General features: G+C 34.6%; 1 protein-coding gene across 1 annotated transcript in view; it reads left to right on the forward strand.

Annotated features, from left to right (window-relative positions):
• Positions 1 to 505: 505 nt before the first annotated feature.
• The window catches only part of LOC149789493 (uncharacterized), a 328,072-nt gene continuing 301,916 nt past the window's right edge, over positions 506 to 26,661 (forward strand). The window contains exon 1 of the mRNA XM_089971520.1: positions 506 to 893. Within this exon, the coding sequence (XP_089827646.1) occupies positions 792 to 893 (102 nt within the window). The 5' untranslated portion in view covers positions 506 to 791. The remainder of the gene's footprint in view (positions 894 to 26,661) is intronic.

Raw genomic sequence — 26,661 nt, forward strand, 5'->3', positions numbered from 1 at the left:
ATTTATCAAATTTTTTGCCCTGAATTTCTGCATTAAAAACCTTTTTTTTCCATTATAATAAAATTCAATTATATGAATTATACACGGAAAGATTTTGCAAAATATTTGACACCTCAACCCCCATCCAACCTACCAGACTCCTGTTGCGTCAATTGCTGAGATGAAATATTTTTTGAGAAATGATTTAAAAACAATATTTTCGTAAATTAAGGTACCATAACTGAAGTTGAAATATTTTCGCTCCAAAGTATACATTAAAATTTCAAAATTAATTCAAACAGTTTGCATTTGACGGAATGAGACATAAATTGCTGTATATATCATAGCATACTTGCACTTCTGTCGTGGTTATCTGTTATTAAACCTAATTTACATTACTGTTCAATTCTACCTTACCCTTTTGCAGTATGGGTACCAATTAGCTGTAATTTGCTTTCGGCGCGTGCAATACAGGTAGTGACGTCACGCGCACCCGGCAACGATAAACAACATGGCTGTCGTCACCTGTGGACCTCGTTTAAATTTAGTTAGTTGACTCGGAAATGAGGTTATAGCACTTGTCGCTTGCTCAAGAGGTTATTCTTTATCTTTGAGAAACGCAAATTTATGGACTGTCCAGGGCATATCGTTTGCAGTCGATAGCAAAGGAAGGTGGAATGTATAGAAAAATGAAAATGTGATAAAATTATCGAGTGATTTAAATACTTGATCGTACAGGGTGTTTGTTACGCGGCTCACTGAGCCAGGTTAAGGATAACGGCATATTGATTGGATGGTCGAGGAAATGTAGTATGTCGACTGGAGGAGCACTGAATCTTTCACTCCTCAGCCGGGGTGTTGGGGAAGTTTCAAAAAATGGACATGAAAAAGTGGATGTAATATTTGAGCCACAAGTAAGTACAATATATATATATATATATATATATATATATATATATATATATATATATATATATATATATATATATATATATATATATATATATATATATATCCTGCTCAAATAATCCTATTAATATAAAACTGAATAGGCTATGACAAGTTCAGATGATCTTATGACAGAATTTGTAGGATTGGTTTGAGAAATGTGGCAGATTTAGGTCCAGATTATAACTAGAAGAAACCATGTGAATGATAGTAACTGATACCCCTTACTTAATTTAATGATAATAACTGATACCCCTTACTTAATTTAATTCCTCGAGTGTTACATTGTTCAGGTCACACAAGTTCATATGAATATAACTTGCTGACATTTCAGCTATTTTTACCACAGTTTAAATAACTTGTAAAAGTTTTATCATTGTGTTTGCTTTTCTAATTTAAAAAAAAAAAGATCTTAAATAAAGTTATATGTTATAATGGATGCAGTCAGGAATGGGTCAGTTTACAATTGTAATCATGATTGTTGATTTCAGAAGCTCCATAATCTCGAATCATAATCATCCTTCATTGGCAGTGTAAATGCATATTGTAATCATGATTACAAATGATTACAACCAAAAATCACTAATTATATTCTTAATAATTGTAAGAAAAAGTTTCCATAAACAAAAGACCATGAATGTTGAGTATTACAATAAGGAATGGGCAATCATAATCACCCCACCCTCCGTAATTGTGATTGTAATCATAATCATGGGTTCCAAATAAAGTGTAGTTTTAATCATCGTTGCCTAAAACCTGTAATTGTAATTGTAATCGAGCACCTGTAATCGACTCCATGCCTGGGCACAGTGATCACCTTCTCTTGATGCTTCTGAAGCAAGAGTGTGAGTCAGATGAACACTGTAAATCACATGATATTTATAAGCATAATTATTTATCAAATTATTATATATGTGCAAGGTTTAATAGATGATAGGACAATCCTGGCTATATAAGGCCAATAAAAGGTATGGTTATACAATTATGTGAAGCAACTTATTTTATGAGAGTGATTATCAGTCATGTTGATAGGGAGATAATTAGAGAAAAGGATGTCTCATTTTGTATCATGGATGCATCTGTTTCAGATTATTTTACTTTGAAGTTTTGGTATAACTGAGTTAAAACATGTATTGGAAATATCCAGTATTGCACACATATAATATTATTATCCTAGGTACTTTTGTCAGTGACACTGATAGTTTCTAAAAAATCATCAAAGTCTGTTCCTCCAAAATGAGGAAAATTTAACAGTTTGCTGGAAAGGCTGTGGTCAACATGAAAATTGAGAGATTACAGATACAATGAGCCATAAGTCATTAATTTATAAACTTCATGAATTAAAAATGCAATAATATTATGATGGTGTAAAAGATTCAAATTATTGAATCTTCAACATTTCTCATCCAAATTTTGTGATTTTTTAATTTTGTCAAAACTAATACAGTTTATTAAGAAGTTGATCTAACCAAGACAAACTTTAATTTTTTCATGAAACACAGCAAATTTAAAGAAGGCAGAGTTAATTTTCTGCTCTGGTAATGGGTATGCAGGGATGGTCCTGGCTTTTAAAAAGCTGTCGCCAAAAAAATCGCCAACTTCAATATTTTGTCGCCAGTTTTCAAAACGTGTCGCCAAAACAAGTAGTGTACATTTTTTCAAGTGTTAATTTAGTCTATTAATGTAACAGGTAATGAAAATTACAAAAGATGGGTTAGTTAATACTTTAATTAAAACAAGCATTAACAAAATGTTACAAAGTGTTACATGAAGGTCTGTCGCGATTTTAGGACTGCCCACTTGTTGAATGCAGTTTCAAAGTCTAATTTTTCACATCTGTACATGCTGATTCTCATTAAATTCTCGAGAGATGAGATGCAGAGCTTATTTCTGATGTCAGTTTTTATGAGGTTCATCTTACTGAATCCACGTTCACAGTCTACAGTGCTGACAGGTGACACCAGTAGTCTCTCAGCAGCCCCACCCCACACCCCACCCCTTTAAGGCTAGCTTCACAAAGCTTGTAGTGAATTGCTTCCTAAATCCCAAGAATGATCACTGAATGCTGTATAAATTTTCTCGACAAGCAAAATAGGATCTCCATTCCCACGAATGAAACTTACACAAGTCAACACCTGGCAATATTGGACCATATATATAAGCATAAATCCACACCCAATTTAGGGATTCTTTCACTCCTGTATTTTGAGAAATAAATAATTATTAATTATGCAAAACTGTTTTTTTTTGTGCTATTTCTTGTTGCGCAGTTTAAGTCTCTGCAGCCGTAACATGGAATTGATGGCAAAAGGAAAAGATCAATGAGTAAAATGCTGCACTGGCGACAGATATAATTGTGATTGAGATTTTTTCCATTTGCTTTGTATTTATACACAGTGGGTACTTCAAATGTTATCAGTTTTCTATAAAAGTTCAGCGAAACTATTGTATTGGTATATGAAAAAAAAACATAGAAATGATTAGCCATACAATTAATTGTATCTGTTCTATTCGCGTCTTCAGAAGTCGGTCAGTTGTAGGTATAGTGCGGTAGCATGATTGACTATCGCAGCATACAGTACTCAGCCCAGATGTCACCATAAGCAGATTATGACGTAACAATGCACTGTAAAGATGGGGTCGTAAATACGAACAAAGGATCGTTTGTGTAACAGATTGATTCCAATGCATTGCTTAGTCAAGTTTTTGGCTTCCTTTCATTCTCCCTTTTAATTTATCCAGTCCAAATCCATGATTGTATGTACAAATTAAATAACCAAAAAGTATGTCGCAAAAAAAATCGCCAGATGGGATATTTTTGTCACCAGTAAGGGAAAAAAAATTGCAATTTGCGACATTGGCGAAGCCCAGGACGATCCCTGGGTATGTTGTTATTTGTTATGCTCATGTTTAAAGAAAATATTGGAATTATGTCATCTTACCTATATGCATAGTGTAGTGCACACAATAGGTCTTACTTACACCATTCTGCATAGAGACTTGAAACCTTGTGATATGATTGGGGGTTGTCACCAAATCTCCGTAATGATTTTGGAATCTTGATCCATCTTTTGAGATTGAGCTTGTGGATTTGAATACTTCTGCCTTTATATAACTGTATTTAAAATATGTATTAAATTCTGGAGTTTCAATTGGCCTGCGTTTAGGCTACAAAGGCTTCAAAGCACGTGTGTGTGTGTGTGTGTGTGTGTGTGTGTGTGTGTGTGTGTGTGTGTGTGTGTGTGTGTGTGTGTGTGTGTGCACAATATTGTTAGAATTTTGATTACCCACAGTACATACATGTTTATAGATCTTCTACCCTAAAACTATATATATATATATATATATATATATATATATATATATATATATATATATATATATATATATATTGGGCATGAAAATAATAAATTCAGACTTGGAAGTGACACATCATCCATCGTACCAAGGGCCTCATATTGAGTGTGGAATTGTGTCTTTTTACACACTCTCATGTTTTCAATTTTTGCCTTACAAAATGAAAAACCAAAAAAGTTAAACAAGTCTATATTCTGTTTATATAATCTATTAAAAACATTGTTTTATAGTGTGTGGGTTAAGTTATGGGTTGTTTTGTTGCCATGTTTGCATAAATATCATTTTTTGAAGTAAAACAAAATTGTTCCTGTTACAGCTGCAGGAATTGTGTGTCATTAAACTTTAGACTGCTAAGTGTTTAACAAAAATACTTGTAGTGTTCATTCCATTATGGAGGAATTATTGCGCAGTGCAGTTCAGAAAGTGGAGTCATTTCGACAAAAACAAGGGTCACAAATATCCTTACATGTTTGTTGTTTATTCAAGAAGTTCAAAGATATATTGATTCATCAAACAGGCGTAGATTGAATAGCTTCAGTCATGGATTAATTAACTTATGTCATGGATTAATTAACTTATGTCATGGATTAATTAACTTATGTCATGGATTAATTAACTTATGTCATGGATTAATTAATTTGAGTCACAGATTAATTGATTTCTGCAATAAATATTTGCTTATCCAGCATTATAATCTGACACAACAACAACTTATTCAGAGCATATGTTTTTTTTTTACTACAACACCTTTGTGACCTGTGGTCATTATCAACCCCTCCTATCAGCCTTTTGTACTGGAATTTCAAATCTTCTTGGTCATTTCCCAATATAATTAATTTTGGACCGTTAAGTATACATTTTGTCTTCCTGGTACACTAATTTGGAAATAGATGTGCAACAATGTCTATACTGAAGATTGAATCTTATTTTCTTTACATTTTCTATCAATGACTATCAACCATGTACCCTCAATTGGTACCAAGGTAGTCAAAATCAGTTAAACCGTTCTGTCAGCCAGTGGTCTTATGCTTCTTTGGGAATGATCATACTCAATTCACTAGGGAATGGATACATTAAATTCAGTGGGAATGATCATACTCAATTCACTAGGGAATGGATACATTAAATTCAGTGGGAATGATCATACTCAATTCACTAGGGAATGGATACATTAAATTCAGTGAGAATGATCATACTCAATTCACTAGGGAATGGATACATTAAATTCAGTGGGAATGATCATACTCAATTTACTAGGGAATGGATACATTAAATTCAGTGGGAATGATCATACTCAATTCACTAGGGAATTGATACATTAAATTCAGTGGGAATGATCATACTCAATTCACTAGGGAATGGATACATTACATTCAGTGGGAATGATCATACTCAATTCACTAGGGAATAGATACATTAAATTCAGTGGGAATGATCATACTCAATTCACTAGGGAATGGATACATTAAATTCAGTGAGAATGATCATACTCAATTCACTAGGGAATGGATACATTAAATTCAGTGGGAATGATCATACTCAATTCACTAGGGAATGGATACATTAAATTCAGTGAGAATGATCATACTCAATTCACTAGGGAATGGATACATTAAATTCAGTGAGAATGATCATACTCAATTCACTAGGGAATGGATACATTAAATTCAGTGAGAATGATCATACTCAATTCACTAGGGAATGGATACATTAAATTCAGTGGGAATGATCATACTCAGTTCACTAGGGAATAGATACATTAAATTCAGCCAGTTTAAGATCTTCTATCTTTATTTTGCTGTATCTTTGCTTTATGGCAACATAGAGGGAACTTTCTGAAAAAATAAGGGTCATTGGCACAGGGGTGCAGCCTAGAATGAACTTTGCTGGTAATGTCAGCATTAATAGAAATGCACTATACATTGAACTAGTTATGCTCATTTATGTATTATGCATGACAATAATATACTGCTTTGGATAAATGTAAATAACAACAATATGATTTTCTACAACATTGTTGAGAGAGAGAGAGATGGGAAATGTGACAAAAAATAAATATTGTTTAAGCCAGGAGATATGTATATTTGCTGTGGAAATACTAGAGATCAGTGTTTGAGTGTAAACATTTTGTATTAGCTACAATCAATCTTAGTCAAAAGTAAAGAGGTGACTTTCAAATCAGGTGAAGAATTTATGTGTACCACAAGAGGCTTGATCAATAGAATCACACAGCTTTTATTGTAGGACATACACAGGTATTGACTTAGTTTAGTCTGCCAACTTCTACAGAAAAAAATCAATCCTAGTAGGTAGGAGTTCTAATGATATTGCAATGAGACATTCCCCCCCTTCATTCAATCAAGCCTATGTATAACAACTACTCAGGGACCATATAGAATTTGCCTTATGAGCAGGTGGTCTTTATATACAGGTAAATATACAGTATAGTAAAATCAGTATGTCTGTTTAATTAAGACTAGATAGCATTATATGACAAAAGATGTACAGTATAATCTAGTTCATAATGAACTTGTTTATTTAACTTGGGTGTTTAGTAGGACATATTTTGCTGTATGTACTCATTATAAAGAAACTTGGCTTTTATAAACAAGTGATCCTGCTATACAGGTGGTCACTATCACAAATTTATACTATAATGGGAGTTACCAAAGAACTTGAAAAAGAATTAGGGATTTTGTTTCCTATTGTAGGGTGAATTTAACTTGGGTCTGGACCCTTCGTTTAGGAGAATTTTGGGTGTTCAGTTTTTAGGAATAATTTACAGCTATTGGCAGCTCAGTATGGTTTTATTTATGTAAAAAAAAATTATTTATTTTTGGGGAACCTTTGGTCATGACTCATGGTTTGGAGAATTTTTAAATATGTACCATGATCTTGTAACATTTGAAATAATATACAAAGCCTAATGATGAAATATATTCACCTCACAAGTGACTTAAAAAAATAAATGAATCATTTGTTCAACCCATGATGATTTTACCACTGCATTTTTGTTTTTAAAGTCCCAGTGACTGTAAAGGCAGCTTGCTTTTATTTTACAAACTCTACATGCATCCATCAAGATTTGAAAGGAAGTGAATTTTCTTAAGGACAATCTTGTTCAAAAGGTGTCATATAACAAATCAACTTTATACTGTAGGATTTGGCATCTCAGGAATTATGTCTAATTTTTTTAATTGATTTGCTGAGGTATGGAACCTTGTTTCTGATTTTCAGTAGCAGTTTAATGATTTGCTTAATCAGTAGATAGGGTCATGCTTTTCATCTCATTGATTGGTTGGTTGATATAGGTTTTTTTCATCTCATTGATTAGTTGATTGATCTAGGTTTTTTTCATCTCATTGATTGGTTGGATGATATAGGTTTTTTTCATCTCATTGATTGGTTGGTTGATATAGGTTTAAAGCTACTTTTCAGTACTTGATATGCTATACACGGTGGTCATTAAATTTGGTGGAGGAAGAAGACGGGAAGAACCACCGAGCCTTGGGGAAGCTTAACTGGCAATCTTCCTCACAATGTTAGCAGAACCTGAGACTGGAACCCACACAGACAGAGGTCAGAGACCTTTAAAGCCAAGCACATTAGATCACTCAGTCATCTGGGTTTTCATCAGTAGTGACAGAGGTCTCGGAAACACTTAATTACGTGTATTTGGATGCCAATTTTTGATCTGGGACGCAGAAAATCACTGATGCGGGAGTCCTCCATATGCATGTAACAGGTGTGTGGCAAAATTCAAAGAATTGCCAGTCCTGCTTCAGCCATCTGCTTTGTGGGGAAAATGTGTTGATCAATTAGCTGTGCTTATATTTACAATGACAGAATTCAGTGACTGAAAGACCCCTTGATGTACATACATGTTGCAATTTCATAAGAGTACATAAAAATGAACATGATGCAATAGCTGGGCGGCAAGTTCAAAGGCTTTGACTGGTGGCCGGGTGGGTAAATGTACTGATATTTACAGTGATTTAATTCAGAGGCAGAAAGACCCAGAGATGTACATGTGGTAATCTATAAAAGCACATCAAATAAACAACTTTAGCTTTCATTATTATGTTCATTTCCAAATGTAGTGGAATAAGCAGTGCACGTGACATCAGAATCAAGACATGTTGAGACTTAGACAAAATGCCATTCCTAAGTAGGCGACAAGTCGCCTAAAAATGTAAACTTCACCTTCTTCTGTTAGGAAAGCGAAAACGACTTAGCCCTGTGATTATTTAACAGGTGCATTGACTGACCATAGCATTTTTTTTTTTAAAATGCCCCTCGCCTCAGCCCAGTTAGTTCTAGTGTTGTAGCGAAATGTATTCATCAAGGCATCAGTAGTTAGGCCTAGTTTTTATATCAATTACGTTGACAAACAAACTCTTGCCCATTCACAAGCATTATGTTTTGATAGCTGATTGACCATTAACCCTTTTCCGAGTAAGGTAGCAACTATCAATTTCCTGTATGCTAACCTTTGATGATAAAACAAACAAACTTGTGTTTTAAGATCAGAATCGGTGATCTGGATATATATATTAACTGCCTTTTATACACTATTTTGTCATAAAACTAGTTTGAAACTGTAAGTGAACCAGTAGGCCTAACGGGAAATAATGGCAGACTTTGCTAAGTCTGGGATGTACCAGTTTATTAGATTATCTGTTTTCTTAAATCATTGGGCAAATATATTCATAATTTCTTTTTACAAATCATTGAAACCAAAGCATAGGTATTATTTTATTAAAGATTTAACTTTAAAATGCAAATTATGTAGGTCAGAAACGTATGGGACAATGCTATCTTGTGGAATTCGCAAGATGCGCTTTAAGGTCTAAGCTGTTTTCTGACTTGACAGGTATTTGTGAAAATATGGAAAAAAACGGAAAATCAGATACTATTTATTCGCCTAAAATTACTACAAGTACATACACAAAATAAACCATAAATTTGCGATCGTGAAAATGGACTGTTGTAATGAAGCTATATTATAGTGAGTGATTACATTACTAAAACATCTCCATCTAAAAATAAATGCACTCACATCTGTGTTGACTCTGTAGGAAAGAAGGGACTGCAACTTTTGATGGTGGGACTCCTATTTTTACCAAAATGGGAGTCTTGGACTCCTAGTTTGCAAATCCTAGCGAGACCTCTGAGTGAAATATATTTTCTCACAGATTTAAGATCATTCTGTTTCATCAGTACACAGATACCTGTGTGATTGGTGTATTATTTCTGATATAATAATAATAATAATGGGGACTTTGTATAGCACCTAATCTTTAGAAGCTCTATGCGCTTTACAACATTATATAATTGGGGCTTGCTTTGATAGCATTCACCATTTACATTAGTAAAACATAGGACAGTCTCTTCATTGTGTTCAGGTGCTGCCATTGATGGAAAATCTTGCCAGAAGTTTGTAAATATTATTAAATTACTAACTTACATTTAGTACAGAGATTAAAAATCTGGGAAATTATATCCATGGAGCTCTAATTAAACATATTAATTTGATCAATGCTGCTTAAAATTGCATGGATTAATTAATGTATTATTAAATATTATTATTATTATTATTATTATTATTTTCTTCTTAAGTTCACTGTTACTTTCATCTGATCTCCATTTATTTGTGCAATAGATGCATTACTATCCATCATACTTCATGTATAATATCCTTGTGTAATAGATGCATTACTATCCATCATACTTCATGTATAATGTCCTTGTGTAATAGATGCATTACTATCCATCATGCTTCATGTATAATGTCCTTGTGTAATAGATGCAATACTATCCATCATACTTCATGTATAATGTCCTTGTGTAATAGATGCGTTACTATCCATCATACTTCATGTATAATGCCCTTGTGTAATAGATGCAATACTATCCATCATACTTCATGTATAATGTCCTTGTGTAATAGATGCAATACTATCCATCATACTTCATGTATAATATCCTTGTGTAATAGATGCATTACTATCCATCATACTTCATGTATAATGTCCTTGTGTAATAGATGCAATACTATCCATCATACTTCATGTATAATGTCCTTGTGTAATAGATGCAATACTATCCATCATACTTCATGTATAATGTCCTTGTGTAATAGATGCAATACTATCCATCATACTTCATGTATAATGTCCTTGTGTAATAGATGCATTACTATCCATCATACTTCATGTATAATGTCCTTGTGTAATAGATGCAATACTATCCATCATACTTCATGTATAATATCCTTGTGTAATAGATGCATTACTATCCATCATACTTCATGTATAATGTCCTTGTGTAATAGATGCAATACTATCCATCATACTTCATGTATAATGTCCTTGTGTAATAGATGCATTACTATCCATCGTACTTCATGTATAATGTCCTTGTGTAATAGATGCATTACTATCCATCATACTTCATATATAATGTCCTTGTGTAATAGATGCATTACTATCCATCATAATTCATGTATAATGTCGTTGTATAATAGATGCATTACTGTCCATCATACTTCATGTATAATGTCCTTGTGTAATAGATGCATTACAATCCATCATACTTCATGTATAATATCCTTGTGTAATAGATGCAATACTATCCATCATACTTCATGTATAATGTCCTTGTGTGAAAGATGCAATACTATCCATCATACTTCATGTATAATATCCTTGTGTAATAGATGCATTACTATCCATCATACTTCATGTATAATGTCCTTCTGTAATAGATGCAATACTATCCATCATACTTCATGTATAATGTCCTTGTGTAATAGATGCATTACTATCCATCGTACTTCATGTATAATGTCCTTGTGTAATAGATGCATTACTATCCATCATACTTCATGTATAATGTCCTTGTGTAATAGATGAATTACTATCCATCGTACTTCATGTATAATGTCCTTGTGTAATAGATGCATTACTATCCATCATACTTCATGTATAATGTCCTTGTATAATAGATGAATTACTATCCATCATACTTCATGTATAATGTCCTTGTATAATAGATGTGTTGCATAATTACTTTATACCCAGCTTCTGAGCTGGCATGCATATTTTCCAGTCAATTGTTAATCTATGTTGCATTCAGAAATTTCAAGAGATTTTATATGGCATTTTTCTGGGGTGGGATACAATTTACACATTGTACATGGAGGGTAATTTTGGTAGTAACTTTAATTGCAAGGCATTTGGATTTGCTTCAGTTGAATATGTGTTTGGTAGGTGTGTAAGTAAACTTTTGAAAATACTTACCTGTACAGCATGGCTTGTGACTGAGTCTATGATCACTTAATCATGAAAAATAGGTCACTGTCTCTTCCTCATGATAACATTCAGCATACTTACTAAAAATAATCCACAACTGCTAAAAAATTACAAGGATATTCCTCACCTAATTTTCCTGCCTCATGCTGCTTATTTTTTGTTATAAATGTTTTCTTTCCTGACCAGACAATGAATTAAATATGAGGGCTTTCATGAGAGACCAAAAGATGACATCACCAGATTACCACACAGGTTGACAAAGATATGTGAGCATTGAAGGGCAGTGATAACAAAAGTTCAAAATTTCTAAAATGGGGCAACATTTCATAATCTTTCATCCAGTTGCCAAATAATGATCTTTTTGCTTTATTCTGACCCATTGTCAAATAGGATGTTTTAGCTTTATTTCGACCCATTGCCAAATAATTGTTTTAGTTTTATGTCGACCAATTGCCATATAAGGATGTAACGAAATAAACACAGTATGTAAAGATACAGCAACCAAATATAAATAAAAGGAATATGAAGGTAAATTCACTGATTATATTAAAGTATGTACCATGAATAATAATAAAACCACAGTCATATAATGTTGAAACCACTCCATAATTGATGAAATCACTGCATATAATAGCAAAAATACCACATATGATGATGAATCTACAGTCAGATTAAAATCAAGAGCTCACAAATAACAACCCTCAACTTAAATATATTTTTAACCCCTATTTAATTTCCTTGGGTTCAAAGACAGTTTATTTCTATGTAAATTGACCCTTTGATATCATAAAAGTTTGCCTTTATCTTCTTATTCTCTAATGTGCCTATTTCATTATCGGGGGTTTCAAGAAGAAATAAAGTAGCAGGAGAATTTAGAAAATTAGTGGCATGGGGCAGGGTGGTTCAGGGTGGGCAGCAGCAATCTAAGGGGATGAAATTCTTTTGGTGTATCAGTTCAAGTTAGGTCATCTTTTCTCGATAGAGAAATGTGAAATTTGCTTCATAATGTTATTACTACATGTATATTAATATGTATTGATAATTCATGGATTTTTGTTCCAGATGATCTCATGAATTCCATCATACTATTAAGGAAATAAATATATCCCACAGAATCATCAGGAACCTTGATAATGATATTGAAACATTGCAAGATGTTCAAGGTTCTTTTAAGGAAATGAATATGATCTAGCAGTCCTAGTCGATGAATAGGTTTAAAAAAAGTATTAAAGAGAAGTATGGGAAAATGCATGTTGCCACATGATAGAATAATAAGGAAAGTAAGAAAAAAATGAGGTTTTATAAATAATACACAAATCAAAGTCAACAATAAAAATAATCAGCTTAAGAAGAGGATTTATTGTGGTATGGGCAAAGCATGGGGCTGTTGGACTACATTATAATACTGTATTTGGGACTCTGAAAAAAAAACAAAAACATAAGTCAGTCTTTGGTAATTGTTGAATGTGTATCTCTGATACATACTATGTAACCTTTATAATACTGTATATGCACTGAAAATGTTACAAATGATAAATAAATTAGATTCCTGTTTAAAGAATTCAAGGAAGTAGACTAACTACAGTAAAAGTGTAATATATGTGTGTTGAATTCATGTAGATCATCACTAGTATTGTTTCTATATTGTATGAATAAGCTTCCACTTGCCTATTTTATTCCATCTGTGTGATGTCCTCCTTGACCCCTCCACACAGCATAATTTATTTTACTGGTTGATATTTGTTACAAACCAGTCTGTGTTTGGGCAAAGGTCAAGTATATACCTTCTTTACATAATTATTAGCATCATGTGATCACTCATTTGGGTATGAAAGGAAAGAGACTGGACATTTAGGGTTCTCTTTGACATAGACTAAACTGTAATGTCCAAGGCAGGTGCTTACAATAATGCTGAATCAAATCCATTAAGCATTTTCTATGCCGATAAATCTCGATAAATAACAAGTTTTTATTTTGATGATGATCTTTATCTATAAATACCATCAGAATGACAATCTTGTTATTGAGACGGATTTATTGGTCTCATTATGGAGGGGGGGCATATCTGATTTTCCTTGTCAAAGTTATACTTATTTATCTGTCAGTCTCTCTGTCTGTCTTTCAGTCCATCTCTCTATCTATGCATTTCTTTCAAGTTCTCTTATAAGACTTCCACTTGTATTCCAGCAGTCAATAAAGTCATTGGTTTAACTGTTTCTATTTGTGTTGATGAACAATTTAGGTCTCATTAGTAGAAACAAACCCTTTAATACTGGTACATGCCAACTGTTATCAGTGCTGGTCCATTGAACTGATTAATTCCTCCCAACACATAACAACCTGATATCCAGATAATCCATTGAACTGATTAATACCTCCCCAACAAACAGAAACCTGATATCCATATCTTTAAGCTCATTTCCACTGTATTAAAGTCACCTGTTAAGATGGGTCACCAAATCCACAGAACTCTGTACATAAGAATAGGTATAGTACAGATTGTTATCAAGACAACAAAACTGTGTATGTGTGTGTGTGTGTGTGTGTGTGTATATAAGAAAACAAGAAAGAAAATAAAGTAATAAAACTCAAATCATGGTCCAAGATACAGATGCTGTTAGGTTTCTCACAGTGGATAAAATTTAATATCTTCTTTCTCAAAATTTGCAATGTTCTGAGGAGTTGTAATGCATTCATGTTTTAATTAGAAGAATTTGGTATTATTTTTGGTACATGTATAGAACTTGATATACAATCTAAATTAATGATAATTTGCACTATGTAGTCAATGGCTATATATAAATGTAGTTAGTTACAGAGTGAATAAAAGGAGTCACAATATAGTTCTTCTAAAATTAGAAACTTGAATAATTTTAGGTAATAAAGAATGACTTTATGGAAAAATTGAATCCTTCTTTTTTCTTCAGTATTTGTTTTAAGTTGCTAGTAGCATGTAACTTCATCTAAATGATATATCAGTCAGAATGTAATTCAAGACCTTTACATTTCAGACTAAGAATGTACATGTGCACATACTAACATTACACATGCATATACTAATGTGTGGCAAGGTACAACACTGTACCCATACACATACCAACACATGACAAGGTACAACACTGTACACATGCACATACCAACACATGACAAGGTACAACACTACCCATTCACATACCAACATACGACAAGGTACAACACTGTACCCATGCACATACCAACACATGACAAGGTACAACACTGTACCCATGCACATACCAACACATGACAAGGTACAATACTGTACCCATGCACATACCAACATACGACAAGGTACAACACTACCCATGCACATACCAACACATGACAAGGTACAACACTGTACCCATACACATATCAACATATCACAAGGTACAACACTGTACACATGCACATACCAATGTTTGGTAAGGTACAACATTGTACCCATACACATGCCAACACATGTCAAGGTACAGCACTGTACATGCACATACCAATGCTTGACAAGGTACAACACATGACAAGGTACCCATTCACATACCAACACATGACAAGGTACAACACTGTAGCATGCACATACTAACACATGATTAGATACAACACTGTACCCATGCAAATACCAACACATGACAAAGTATAACACTGTACCCATGCACATACCAACACATGACAAAGTACAACACTGTACACAAGCATGTATTCAGCATATGACAAGGTACAACAATGTACCCATGCACATACCAACACATGACAAAGTACAACACTGTACACATGCATGTACTCAGCATATGACAAGGTACAACAATGTACCCATGCACATACCAACACATGACAAAGTACAACACTGTACACATGCATGTACTCAGCATATGACAAGGTACAACAATGTACCCATGCACATACCAACACATGACAAAGTACAACACTGTACCCATGCACATACTAACATTTGATAAGGTACAACACTGTACACATGCATGTAACTAGCATATAACAAGGTTCAACACTACACATGCACATAACACATGACAAGGTACAACACTATACACATGCACATACCAAAACATGACAAGGTACAACACTGTACCCATACACATACCAACACATGACAAGATACAACACTGTACACATGCATATACCAATGCTTGACAAGGTACAACTCATGACAAGGTACCCATGCACATACCAACACATGACATGGTACAACACTATAACATGCACATATCAACACATGATAAGATACAACACTGTACCCATGCAAATAGCAACACATGACAAAGTACAACACTGTACACATGCACATACCAATGCTTCACAAGATACAACACTGTACCCATGCACATACCAACAAATGACCAGGTACAACACTGTGCACATGCATGTACCCAACATATGACAAGGTACAGCACTGTACATGCAAATACCAACACATGACAAAGTATAACACTGTACCCATGCACATACCAACACATGACTAAGTACAACACTGTACACATGCATGTACCTAGCATATGACAAGGTATAACAATGTACCCATGCATATATCAACACATGACAAAGTACAACACTGTACCTATGCACATACTATCATATGACAAGATACAACACTGTACACATGCACATACTAACACATGACAAGGTAAACACTGTACACATGCATGTAACCAGCATATGACAAGGTACAACACTACACATGCACATAACACATGACAAGGTACACCAGTGTACCCATGCACATACCAAAACATGACAAGGTGCAACACTATACCCATGCACATACCAACACATGACAAAGTACAACACTATACCCATGCATGTACTCAGCATATGACAAGGTACAACACTACACATTCACATACTAACACATGAAAAAATGTAACACTGTACATATGCATATACTAACACATAACAATGTACAATACTGTGCATATGCATATACTAACACATGACAGAATGTAAAACCATACATGTATGTGTATAGAGCCACATACGTACATATTACAAAATGCAGCACTGTACATGTGTACACGTACAGTACCTACCCATGACAAAATATAACACTATACATGTACACATACTAACTCCTGACAAAATGCAACACTATACAGATGCTTATATTCATGCATAACATAAAGTCACAGTGTACACATGCACTTACTGGAGCATGACAAACTGTAGCACTACATGTACACATACTGATATATAACAAAATACCACTGGTACAGTACACCTGGGCTTTAAAAATAGGAAAAACATAACTGGATGATACATTTTGATTGTTAGTTTTAACAGAACTTTTTGGACTATATCACACTGAGGGAATGGGAGATGTTATTGCCTTTCCCAAGAGCACACCAAGACAGCCAACCTGGGCTGACCTGGGTGGGCTTCAAAACCAGAACCCCATGATTATGAATTTGACAATAAAACACATGAGCTGTTGTAGCTCCCTGATATGGTATATTTAAAATTTAAATGACAGATGTAAGTATTGATTCCTTGTATAGTAGGTAATAGCCAATACAATGACAGATGGAAGTATTGATTCCTTGTATAGTAGGTAATAGCCAATACAATGACAGATGTAAGTATTGATTCCTTGTATAGTAGGTAATAGCCAATACAATGACAGATGTAAGTATTGATTCCTTGTATAGTACATAATAGCCAATACAATGACAGATGTAAGTATTGATTCCTTGTATAGTAGGTAATAGCCAATACAATGACAGATGGAAGTATTGATTCCTTGTATAGTAGGTAATAGCCAATACAATGACAGATGTAAGAATTGGGTACTGGCTCTTTGTGTATTTTCTTCAACAAACATTACCGTAATATTTCACCTTACCCATAAACTTACAAGAATACTTAATTCTCTTTGAAAATAGATGAAAACTTAAGCACACTGAATTGACCAAGCAACAATTTACTTCCTTGTTGAAGGGGATGCGAGTGCCACTCACAAAAACCCTGCTTGCCAGGATTTGCTACAAACTTTGATTTTATTCCAGTTCTCTCCAAGGTTAAACCAGATGTATATTGACTTTGGATGGACCAAGTGAAAGATAGACTGTGGTAACTTCATTATCTAAAAGTCATGCAGTTTGGTTTTTAGCTTCCCTGGCCATAAGTATCTCTAGCGTCATCTGGCTGTCAGCAATTTCAACTCCCCCCCCACCATTAAATGAATTTCAGTCAAGATTGGTAGGCAGCATTCTGACATTTACCATTTATAAATATGTTGCTGATCTGCTGTTAAATATGGCTATTATTACTAAGTATAGATAAACCTTTAAATGGCTTCATTTTTGCTGGCATCTCTGGTTTGCATGCCTATATTGTGGATGCCTAAACCTACTTGGCACCATATAGCTGGGGTCTTACTATTGTGGCATTAAACCTAAGCATGCATCCATATAGCCATCAATCCATCCATCACACATTCATCTTGTGCAAATTTAATATGCATACTATTACAACTCTATGGTCTTAACACACATACTATTACAACTCTATGGTCTTAACACACATACTATTACCTCTATGGTCTTAACACATACTATTACAACTCTATGGTCTTAACACACATACTATTGCAACTCTATGGTCTTAACACACATGCTATTACAACTCTATGGTCTTAACACACATACTATTACAACTCTATGGTCTTAACACATACTATTACAACTCTATGGTCTTAACATGCATACTATTACAACTCTATGGTCTTAACGTGCATACTATTACAACTCTATGGTCTTAACACAAATACTATTACAACACTATGGTCTTAACAAACATACTATTACAACTCTATGGTCTTAACACACATACTATTACAACTCTATGGTCTTAACACACATACTATTACAACTCTATGGTCTTAACATGCATACTATTACAACTCTATGGTCTTAACACAAATACTATTACAACTCTATGGTCTTAACACACATACTATTACAACTCTATGGTCTTAACACACATACTATTACAACTCTATGGTCTTAACACACATACTATTACAACTCTATGGTCTTAACATGCATACTATTACAACTCTATGGTCTTAACACAAATAATAATTACAATTCAATGGTCTTAACACACATACTATTACAACTCTATGGTCTTAACACACATACTATTACAACTCTATGCTCTTAACACACATACTATTACAGCTCTATGGTTTTTAACTAGGTAATAGAGAAGAGCATAAACCAACAAGTTTTGTAAAATTCAACAAATAATTTATTTCTTTAGAATAAAAGAATTTATGGTATTGCGAATTAAATCCCAAATAATCCTAGAATTTCTAACACAAGTCCTAATGATTTAAGGTCTGAATAATGTTTAGTGGTATTCCAAAACAAATCCAAATGCTGGAAGTGTTGATATGCCTGTGATGTCTTCTGCCATAGTGATGTGCCAACAGTTTTTTGTTGAATCACAAAAATACAGTCCGAGAATCCTTATGTGAATTTCACTATGAATCCTATGGCCTTTGAATTCACTCATTAAATGAGAGGCTACATTGTATGACCGTCTGTTAATAACTGTTACCATTTGTGTACATCAGGAGTTGCTGATTCAGGACTGACCAGTGTTAGCATTCAGAATATATTTATATTGCAAACTTTGTATTTTGTTTTCCATTTGTTTTGCTCAAGCTCATATAATTGATTCACTCTTCAATACTAATAAATGCTTACCTGAGGGAAAGCAGACTGGTCTCAGATTGTAAATACAATTGCATCTGGTTTTATAAGGGTCACAAAAATAAGATCTCGAAAACAACCTTTCACACAATAGAATTTTGGTCATAAAGGTCATAAACATTTATATTTCTCTAATAATAGCTGGTTGGGTTTATTTTATAGTACAGACTTTTAGTACTTGCTAACCTCCAGGGCTGGATATTTATTTATTTTCTCTATAGATATTTTTGGTTTTGTTTGGTTTGGTTCTTAACGGCGTATTATTAGTGCTGGGGCAATTAAAGTAAAGTACCTTTTTCTCTCCAGCAGTACAGACTTTTAGTACCTGCCCACCTGGGCTGGATTTTTATTGATTTTCTCTCTTCTTTTGTTGTCAGTTACATCACATCATCACTAAAGATAAATAGCTTGGATGTGTAATGACTTGAAGAGAGTAGCCAGTATGTGTAATGGCTTTTAGAGAGTAGCCAGTATGTGTAATGGTGTTTAGAGAGTAGCCAGTATGTGTAATGGCATTTAGAGAGTAGCCAGTATGTGTAATGGCTTGAAGAGATTAGCCAGCATGTGTAATGGCTTGAAGAGAGTAGCCAGTATGTGTCATGGCTTGAAGAGAGTAGCCAGTATGTATCATGGCTTGAAGAGAGTAGCCAGTATGTATTGGCATGAAGGGAGTGGCCAGTATGTGTAATAGCTTGAAGGGAGTAGCCAGTATGTAATGGCTTGAAGAGAGTAGCCAGTATGTAATGGCTTGAAGGGAGTAGCCAGTGTGTAACGGCTTGAAGGGAGTAGCCAGTATGTAATGGCTTGAAGAAAGTAGCCAGTATGTAATGGCTTGAAGAGAGTAGCCAGCATGTAATGGCTTGAAGGGAGTAGCCAGTATGTGTCATGGCTTGAAGAGAGTAGCCAGTATGTAATGGCCTGAAGGGAGTAGCCAGTATGTGTAATAGCTTGAAGAGAGTAGCCAGTATGTAATGGCTTGAAGAGAGTAGCCAGTATGTAATGGCATGAAGGGGGTAGCCAGTATGTGTAATAGCTTGAAGGGAGTAGCCAGTATGGTGGCGCTCACCAGATAATATGTACTTTTGAGAGGGTGACGTATGTAAGGTGAAGTAGTTCGCATTTAAAACATGCACAGTGGAGAGAATGTTTGCATACCTCTATGCTACATTAATGTAATGTGGATGATATTTCTTTTGGATATTGCACTTTTGGAAATTTTACATGATTTAAGCACACTGCTAACTAAAATGACTGCTCCCTTGTGTTAAAAAATCAGTCTGAATTAGTCTAAAGTACACTATACATAGCAGCTATTAAAATAGGGAAAATGAATTTTGCCAGACTAGACAATACCAGCTTCTGAAAGTGCAATGAATGAAATACCAAATATGTAAAATGTAAAAAAAGTTATCGGCTCTTTTTTATACAATTTACCTCTGAAGTTCAGGAAGTGAAAATGACCAAGTAGAGCTAGCACTTTTTTGAAAGGTGCACATTTGAAGTAAGGCCAAGCTGTATACTCTATAACCCATAGTACACCCATCAATCATACACCAAAATAAAGGGAATTAAAGGTTCTTTGCATTAGACCTAAGATATACAAGGTCTTTTTTAAATAGCCAGTATAACCAGTGAGGAAAGCCGGGGACATTCTTTTTCTTTAAAATCCTAACCCTATGCAAAATGCGAAACTGTATAGCGCCACCTATGTGTAATGGCTTTTAGAGAGTAGCCAGTATGTGTAATGGCTTGAAGGGAGTAGCCAGTATGTGTAATGGCTTGAAGGGAGTAGCCAGTATGTAATGGCTTGAAGAGAGTAGCCAGCATGTAATGGCTGGAAGGGAGTAGCCAGTATGTGTCATGGCTTGAACCAACATGTATTTCATGATGTTATTCCCATCACTGTAGGTTGGAATTTAGAGTCATAATAACATAGTATTTAGGATTACTATATACAGTATACTCAATTGTAAGTCTAGCCAGCAACCAGGCTTTATCTAGTTGCATTTACATTTAAAAATTTATGTCAGGAGGAAGTTGTCTGCACTTTTGCATTCTTGCGGGGGGTATAAGTTTTTAACTACTGAGGACATTTTGATAAAATGCCACATATTGCCATTCTCCTTGCCTCAAGGTTACATCCTTGTCGAGGGTATGAGCTTTAAACTGCTGCAGTTATTTTTAATAAACTTAAATCATTTGTATATTATGACTAGATACAGTGTCACATATGACAGCCAGACCCTGCACCCCCCCTCCAGCCACTTAAAAATCAATCATCATGTAAGTCATGGTAACATTAGATGCATTGACTTTGAATCCATGTCAAGTTTTTAGTGAAATTAGCTTGATCCTTTTATGTATTCAGCTTGGGGAAATTTAACTCTAACATGTTTTTAATTAAAATATAATGCCTTCATAAAACCTTATCCAAAATATTTTTGTCAACAAGATTTTAGTTTTTAATACATTGCTTTACCAATACCAGACATCTGGAATTTTCATACGATAACTTGGTGACAAATGGATATCAGTGAATTTAGGGACACAGAGAACATTTCCATATACCTGGTATGCAAATACATGTACTAGATTATCCATGAAAAGTACAGAAAATATTTCTAACTGATTATAATTAGTGGTTGATTGGTTTGGACGTTTTAGTCATTGACCTTTAAATTGAAGCCAGTTGCCAACTTTACAATGGAGTGTCCTTTAGTACTAAACAATCTCAATGCCAAGTGAAGAACATTATGCATATATCAAACTGGAACTGCTACAGCATTCACTCTTCCCCTTCATTTCACCTTTAACCCCTCCCATATGCTATAATGATTTTTGATGATTTCACTCAGAAGACAATAAATCGAATGTGTAAAATATAGACCCCTAACTGCATTTAAGTTTCAAAAACAAAAGCAAAAAAAAAAGACTTGTGTAACTGGTTCATATTTTAAAGTGCACCCACTTATAATGCACTATTTTTAAAGGCTGATATCATAAAATATCAGCCTTAGACAATGGTTTTCAAAAAAAATTCTCATGACCCTGGCAAAGAAAATCATTTTTGCCCATGACCCAGCAGTTGTATCTTTTGACTAGATTTTGTAATATTGCTATTACAATACATTGGAATTGGAAAGGACTAAATTTGAAAACCACTTTGATTGATGGCCATGCATTCAGACTTTAAAATCTGGTAGTAATATGCTCCTGAAACCATCTGAATCATGTTGTGTAATAGGGCCATTAAGCAGCTCCCTTCACCTCCTGTTGTTGAAACAGGACCATTAAGCACCTCTCTTCGCTTCCTGTTAGTGTGTAATAGGGCCATTAAGCACCTCCCTTTACTTCCTGTTAGCACATTATGGTAATCAGGCATATACAGTATTATATGTAAGTTGAAACTGATTGGTAATCAGGCATATACAGCATTATATGTAAGTTGGATCTGATTGGTAATCAGGCATATACAGCATTATGTGTAAGTTGGATCTGATTGGTAATCAGGCATATACAGCATTATGTGTAAGTTGGATCTGATTGGTAATCAGGCATATACAGCATTATATGTAAGTTGGATCTGATTGGTAATCAGGCATATACAGCATTATATGTAAGTTGGATCTGATTGGTAATCAGGCATATACAGCATTATATGTAAGTTGGATCTGATTGGTAATCAGGCATATACAGCATTATATGTAAGTTGGATCTGATTGGTAATCAGGCATATACAGCATTATATGTAAGTTGGATCTGATTGGTAATCAGGCATATACAGCATTATATGTTAGTTGGATCTGATTGGTAATCAGGCGTATACAGCATTATGTGTAAGTTGGATCTGATTGGTAATCAGGCATATACAGCATTATATGTAAGTTGGATCTGATTGGTAATCAGGCATATACAGCATTATGTGTAAGTTGGGGGGTGGGGTGTCTGGATGGATTTAAATGAAGCATTAACTAGAAAAAGTGTCATTTGCATCCTGAATTTAATTTTGTTCATACAGTGATCCTGTTGTTAATATTTTTTGCCCAAAATATTTGTTGTTAAGTGTATTTCTTATTTTTTTAATGTAGGGTTCACAGTTATAAATAGGCATAGATTTGTAACCAGACTCACACATACATTCTATTTGGCCTAATGTAATACAGTAAATTCAGGAATGTAACACAGTTTTATAATTTGATGATATTATCTTAATCAGCATTTATGATACACAAAAATAAACAATGTAGCCTGAATATTCCTAAGAAACATTGCAGACAGGGTAATTATGAAGGCAACATTGCAGTCTGGGTAATCCTAAAAGCAACATTGCAGTCTGGGTAATCCTAAAAGCAACATTGCAATATGGGTAATCCTAAAAGCAACATTGCAGTCTGGGTAATCCTAAAAGCAACATTGCAGTCTGGGTAATCCTAAAAGCAACATTGCAGTCTGGGTAATTATAATATGAAATATTGCAAATTTACTTTTTGTAACATGGTATTCAAGTTTTATTTTGGATTCAAAGATCAGATGAACAGCAATCCATCTCTGAGGACAGTAGGATTCCTGTTTCCCCATCAGAGGACAGTATGACTCTTATTTCCCCATCAGAGGACAGTATGACTCTTATTTCCCCATCAGAGGACAGTATGACTCTTATTTCCCCATTAGAGGACAGTATGACTCCTATTTCCCCATTATAGTACAGTATGACTCTTATTTCCCCATTAGAGGATAGTATGACTCTTATTTCCCCATTAGAGGACAGTATGACTCCTATTTCCCCATTAGAGGACAGTATGACTCCTATTTCCCCATTAGAGGACAGTATGACTCATATTTCCCCATTAGAGGACAGTATGACTCCTATTTCCCCATTAGAGTACAGTATGACTCTTATTTCCCCATTAGAGGACAGTATGACTCTTATTTCCCCATTAGAGGACAGTATGACTCCTATTTCCCCATTAGAGGACAGTACGACTCTTATTTCCTCATTAGAGGACAGTATGACTCATATTTCCCCATTAGAGGACAGTATGACTCCTATTTCCCCATTAGAGGACAGTATGACTCTTATTTCCCCATTAGAGGACAGTATGACTCCTATTTCCCCATTAGAGTACAGTATGACTCTTATTTCCCCATTAGAGGACAGTATGACTCCTATTTCCCCATTAGAGGACAGTATGACTCATATTTCCCCATTAGAGGACAGTATGACTCCTATTTCCCCATTAGAGGACAGTATGACTCCTATTTCCCCATTAGAGGACAGTATGACTCCTATTTCCCCATTAGAGGACAGTATGACTCCTATTTCCCCATTAGAGGACAGTATGACTCCTATTTCCCCATTAGAGTACAGTATGACTCTTATTTCCCCATTAGAGGACAGTATGACTCTTATTTCCCCATTAGAGGACAGTATGACTCCTATTTCCCCATTAGAGGACAGTATGACTCTTATTTCCTCATTAGAGGACAGTATGACTCCTATTTCCCCATTAGAGGACAGTATGACTCCTATTTCCCCATTAGAGGACAGTATGACTCTTATTTCCCCATTAGAGGACAGTATGACTCTTATTTCCCTATTAGAGGACAGTATGACTCCTATTTCCCCATTAGAGGACAGTATGACTCTTATTTCCTCATTAGAGGACAGTGTGACTCATATTTCCCCATTAGAGGACAGTATGACTCCTATTCCCCATTAGAGTACAGTATGACTCCTATTTCCCCATTAGAGTACAGTATGACTCTTATTTCCCCATTAGAGGACAGCATGATTCCTATTTCCCCATTAGAGGACAGTATGACTCCTATTTCCCCATTAGAGGACAGTATGACTCCTATTTCCCCATTAGAGAACAGTATGACTCCTATTTCCCCATTAGAGTACAGTATGACTCTTATTTCCCCATTAGAGGACAGTATGACTCCTATTTCCCCATCAGAGGACAGTATGACTCCTAGTTCCCCATCAGAGGACAGTATGACTCCTATTTCCCTATCAAAGAACAATAGAACTCCTATCAGCCCTTTAAAAAACAATCAGAGTCTAATTTCCAACCACAGTTACAACTTGTTTTCCACAACAGAAGACAACAGGACTTTCATTTCATGTGACAGTAATATTTATCCCGCTTCCTTATCAGAAAATAATAGGACTTATCCCATGTCCCTAGAGATCAATAGCGACTTTCATTTCCTTATCAGAGGACAATAAGACAATATGACTTGTCCTATGTCCCCATTAGAGGACATTTTTCTTTGAGAAGAGGACAACAGGATTTGTCTCATTTCCCTTACAAAGGACAATATAACTTTTCACATTTACCTATCAATCCTGTTTCCCTATCAGATGACAATAGGACTTTTCATATTTACCTTATCAGATGACAATAGGACCTGTCCCATTTCTCCATCAGGGGCATATTCATGAATAAAAGTACTGAGAAAAATGTTAGTTTTTTGCAACCCTCCCCCTCCCCATTTGCCCTTCCGCTCATGCCCAACCAGCAATGGAATACACAGTATTAGTCCATTGTGTCTATTGTTTAAGAATATTCTAGCAGACATAATCAGATTTCAGGAAAATAATAATAAACATGCAATACAAATTTCCATTAATGTGATTTTCATTCAAGAAATGTGTGTGTGTGTGTTACAGACAAAATAGATGAATATTCATTTCAGGGATAGTTATTTGGTCCAGTGACATATTTTAACTTTATTAGAAAAGATTAAAGTTGAAACAGATCTTACAAAGAAACAATAATGTATAGCTTAAATATAACCCTTGTGTTTTTTTTAAAAAAAATCTAGTCCCTAAACACGCAGGAATATAGAAATGGGTCAAGCTGGTATAGATTCAGTTTTATCATTATGTGAAAAATTGTATTACAATGGAAAAAAGTTAATGTTGAAAACTAAATGGAATAGAATTCATTTTCAAAAATTAAATGCTGTCCATGTAATACTTAGTTTATAAAATGACTCCATCTCAGCGGCACAATCCTTCTCCATTTTATGTATATGGTAATACAGTTCTCTGGTATATGCTTGTAAAGTGTTAGCATAAAGTCATCTCTGATACACACTTTTAAAGTGTTAGTATACCGCCATCTCTTTGATACATACTGTACTTGTAAAGTGTTAGCATAAAGTCATCTCTTTGATACACACTTTTAAAGTGTCAGTATACCGCCATCTCTTTGATACATACTTGTAAAGTGTTAGCATAAAGTCATCTCTTTGATACACACTTTTAAAGTGTTAGCATACCGCCATCTCTTTGATACATACTTGTAAAGTGTTAGCATAAAGTCATCTCT

This window comes from Sinohyriopsis cumingii, chromosome 10 (genome assembly GCF_028554795.1).
Source record: "Sinohyriopsis cumingii isolate HCF-2022 chromosome 10, ASM2855479v2, whole genome shotgun sequence".
NCBI lineage: Eukaryota > Metazoa > Mollusca > Bivalvia > Unionida > Unionidae > Sinohyriopsis > Sinohyriopsis cumingii.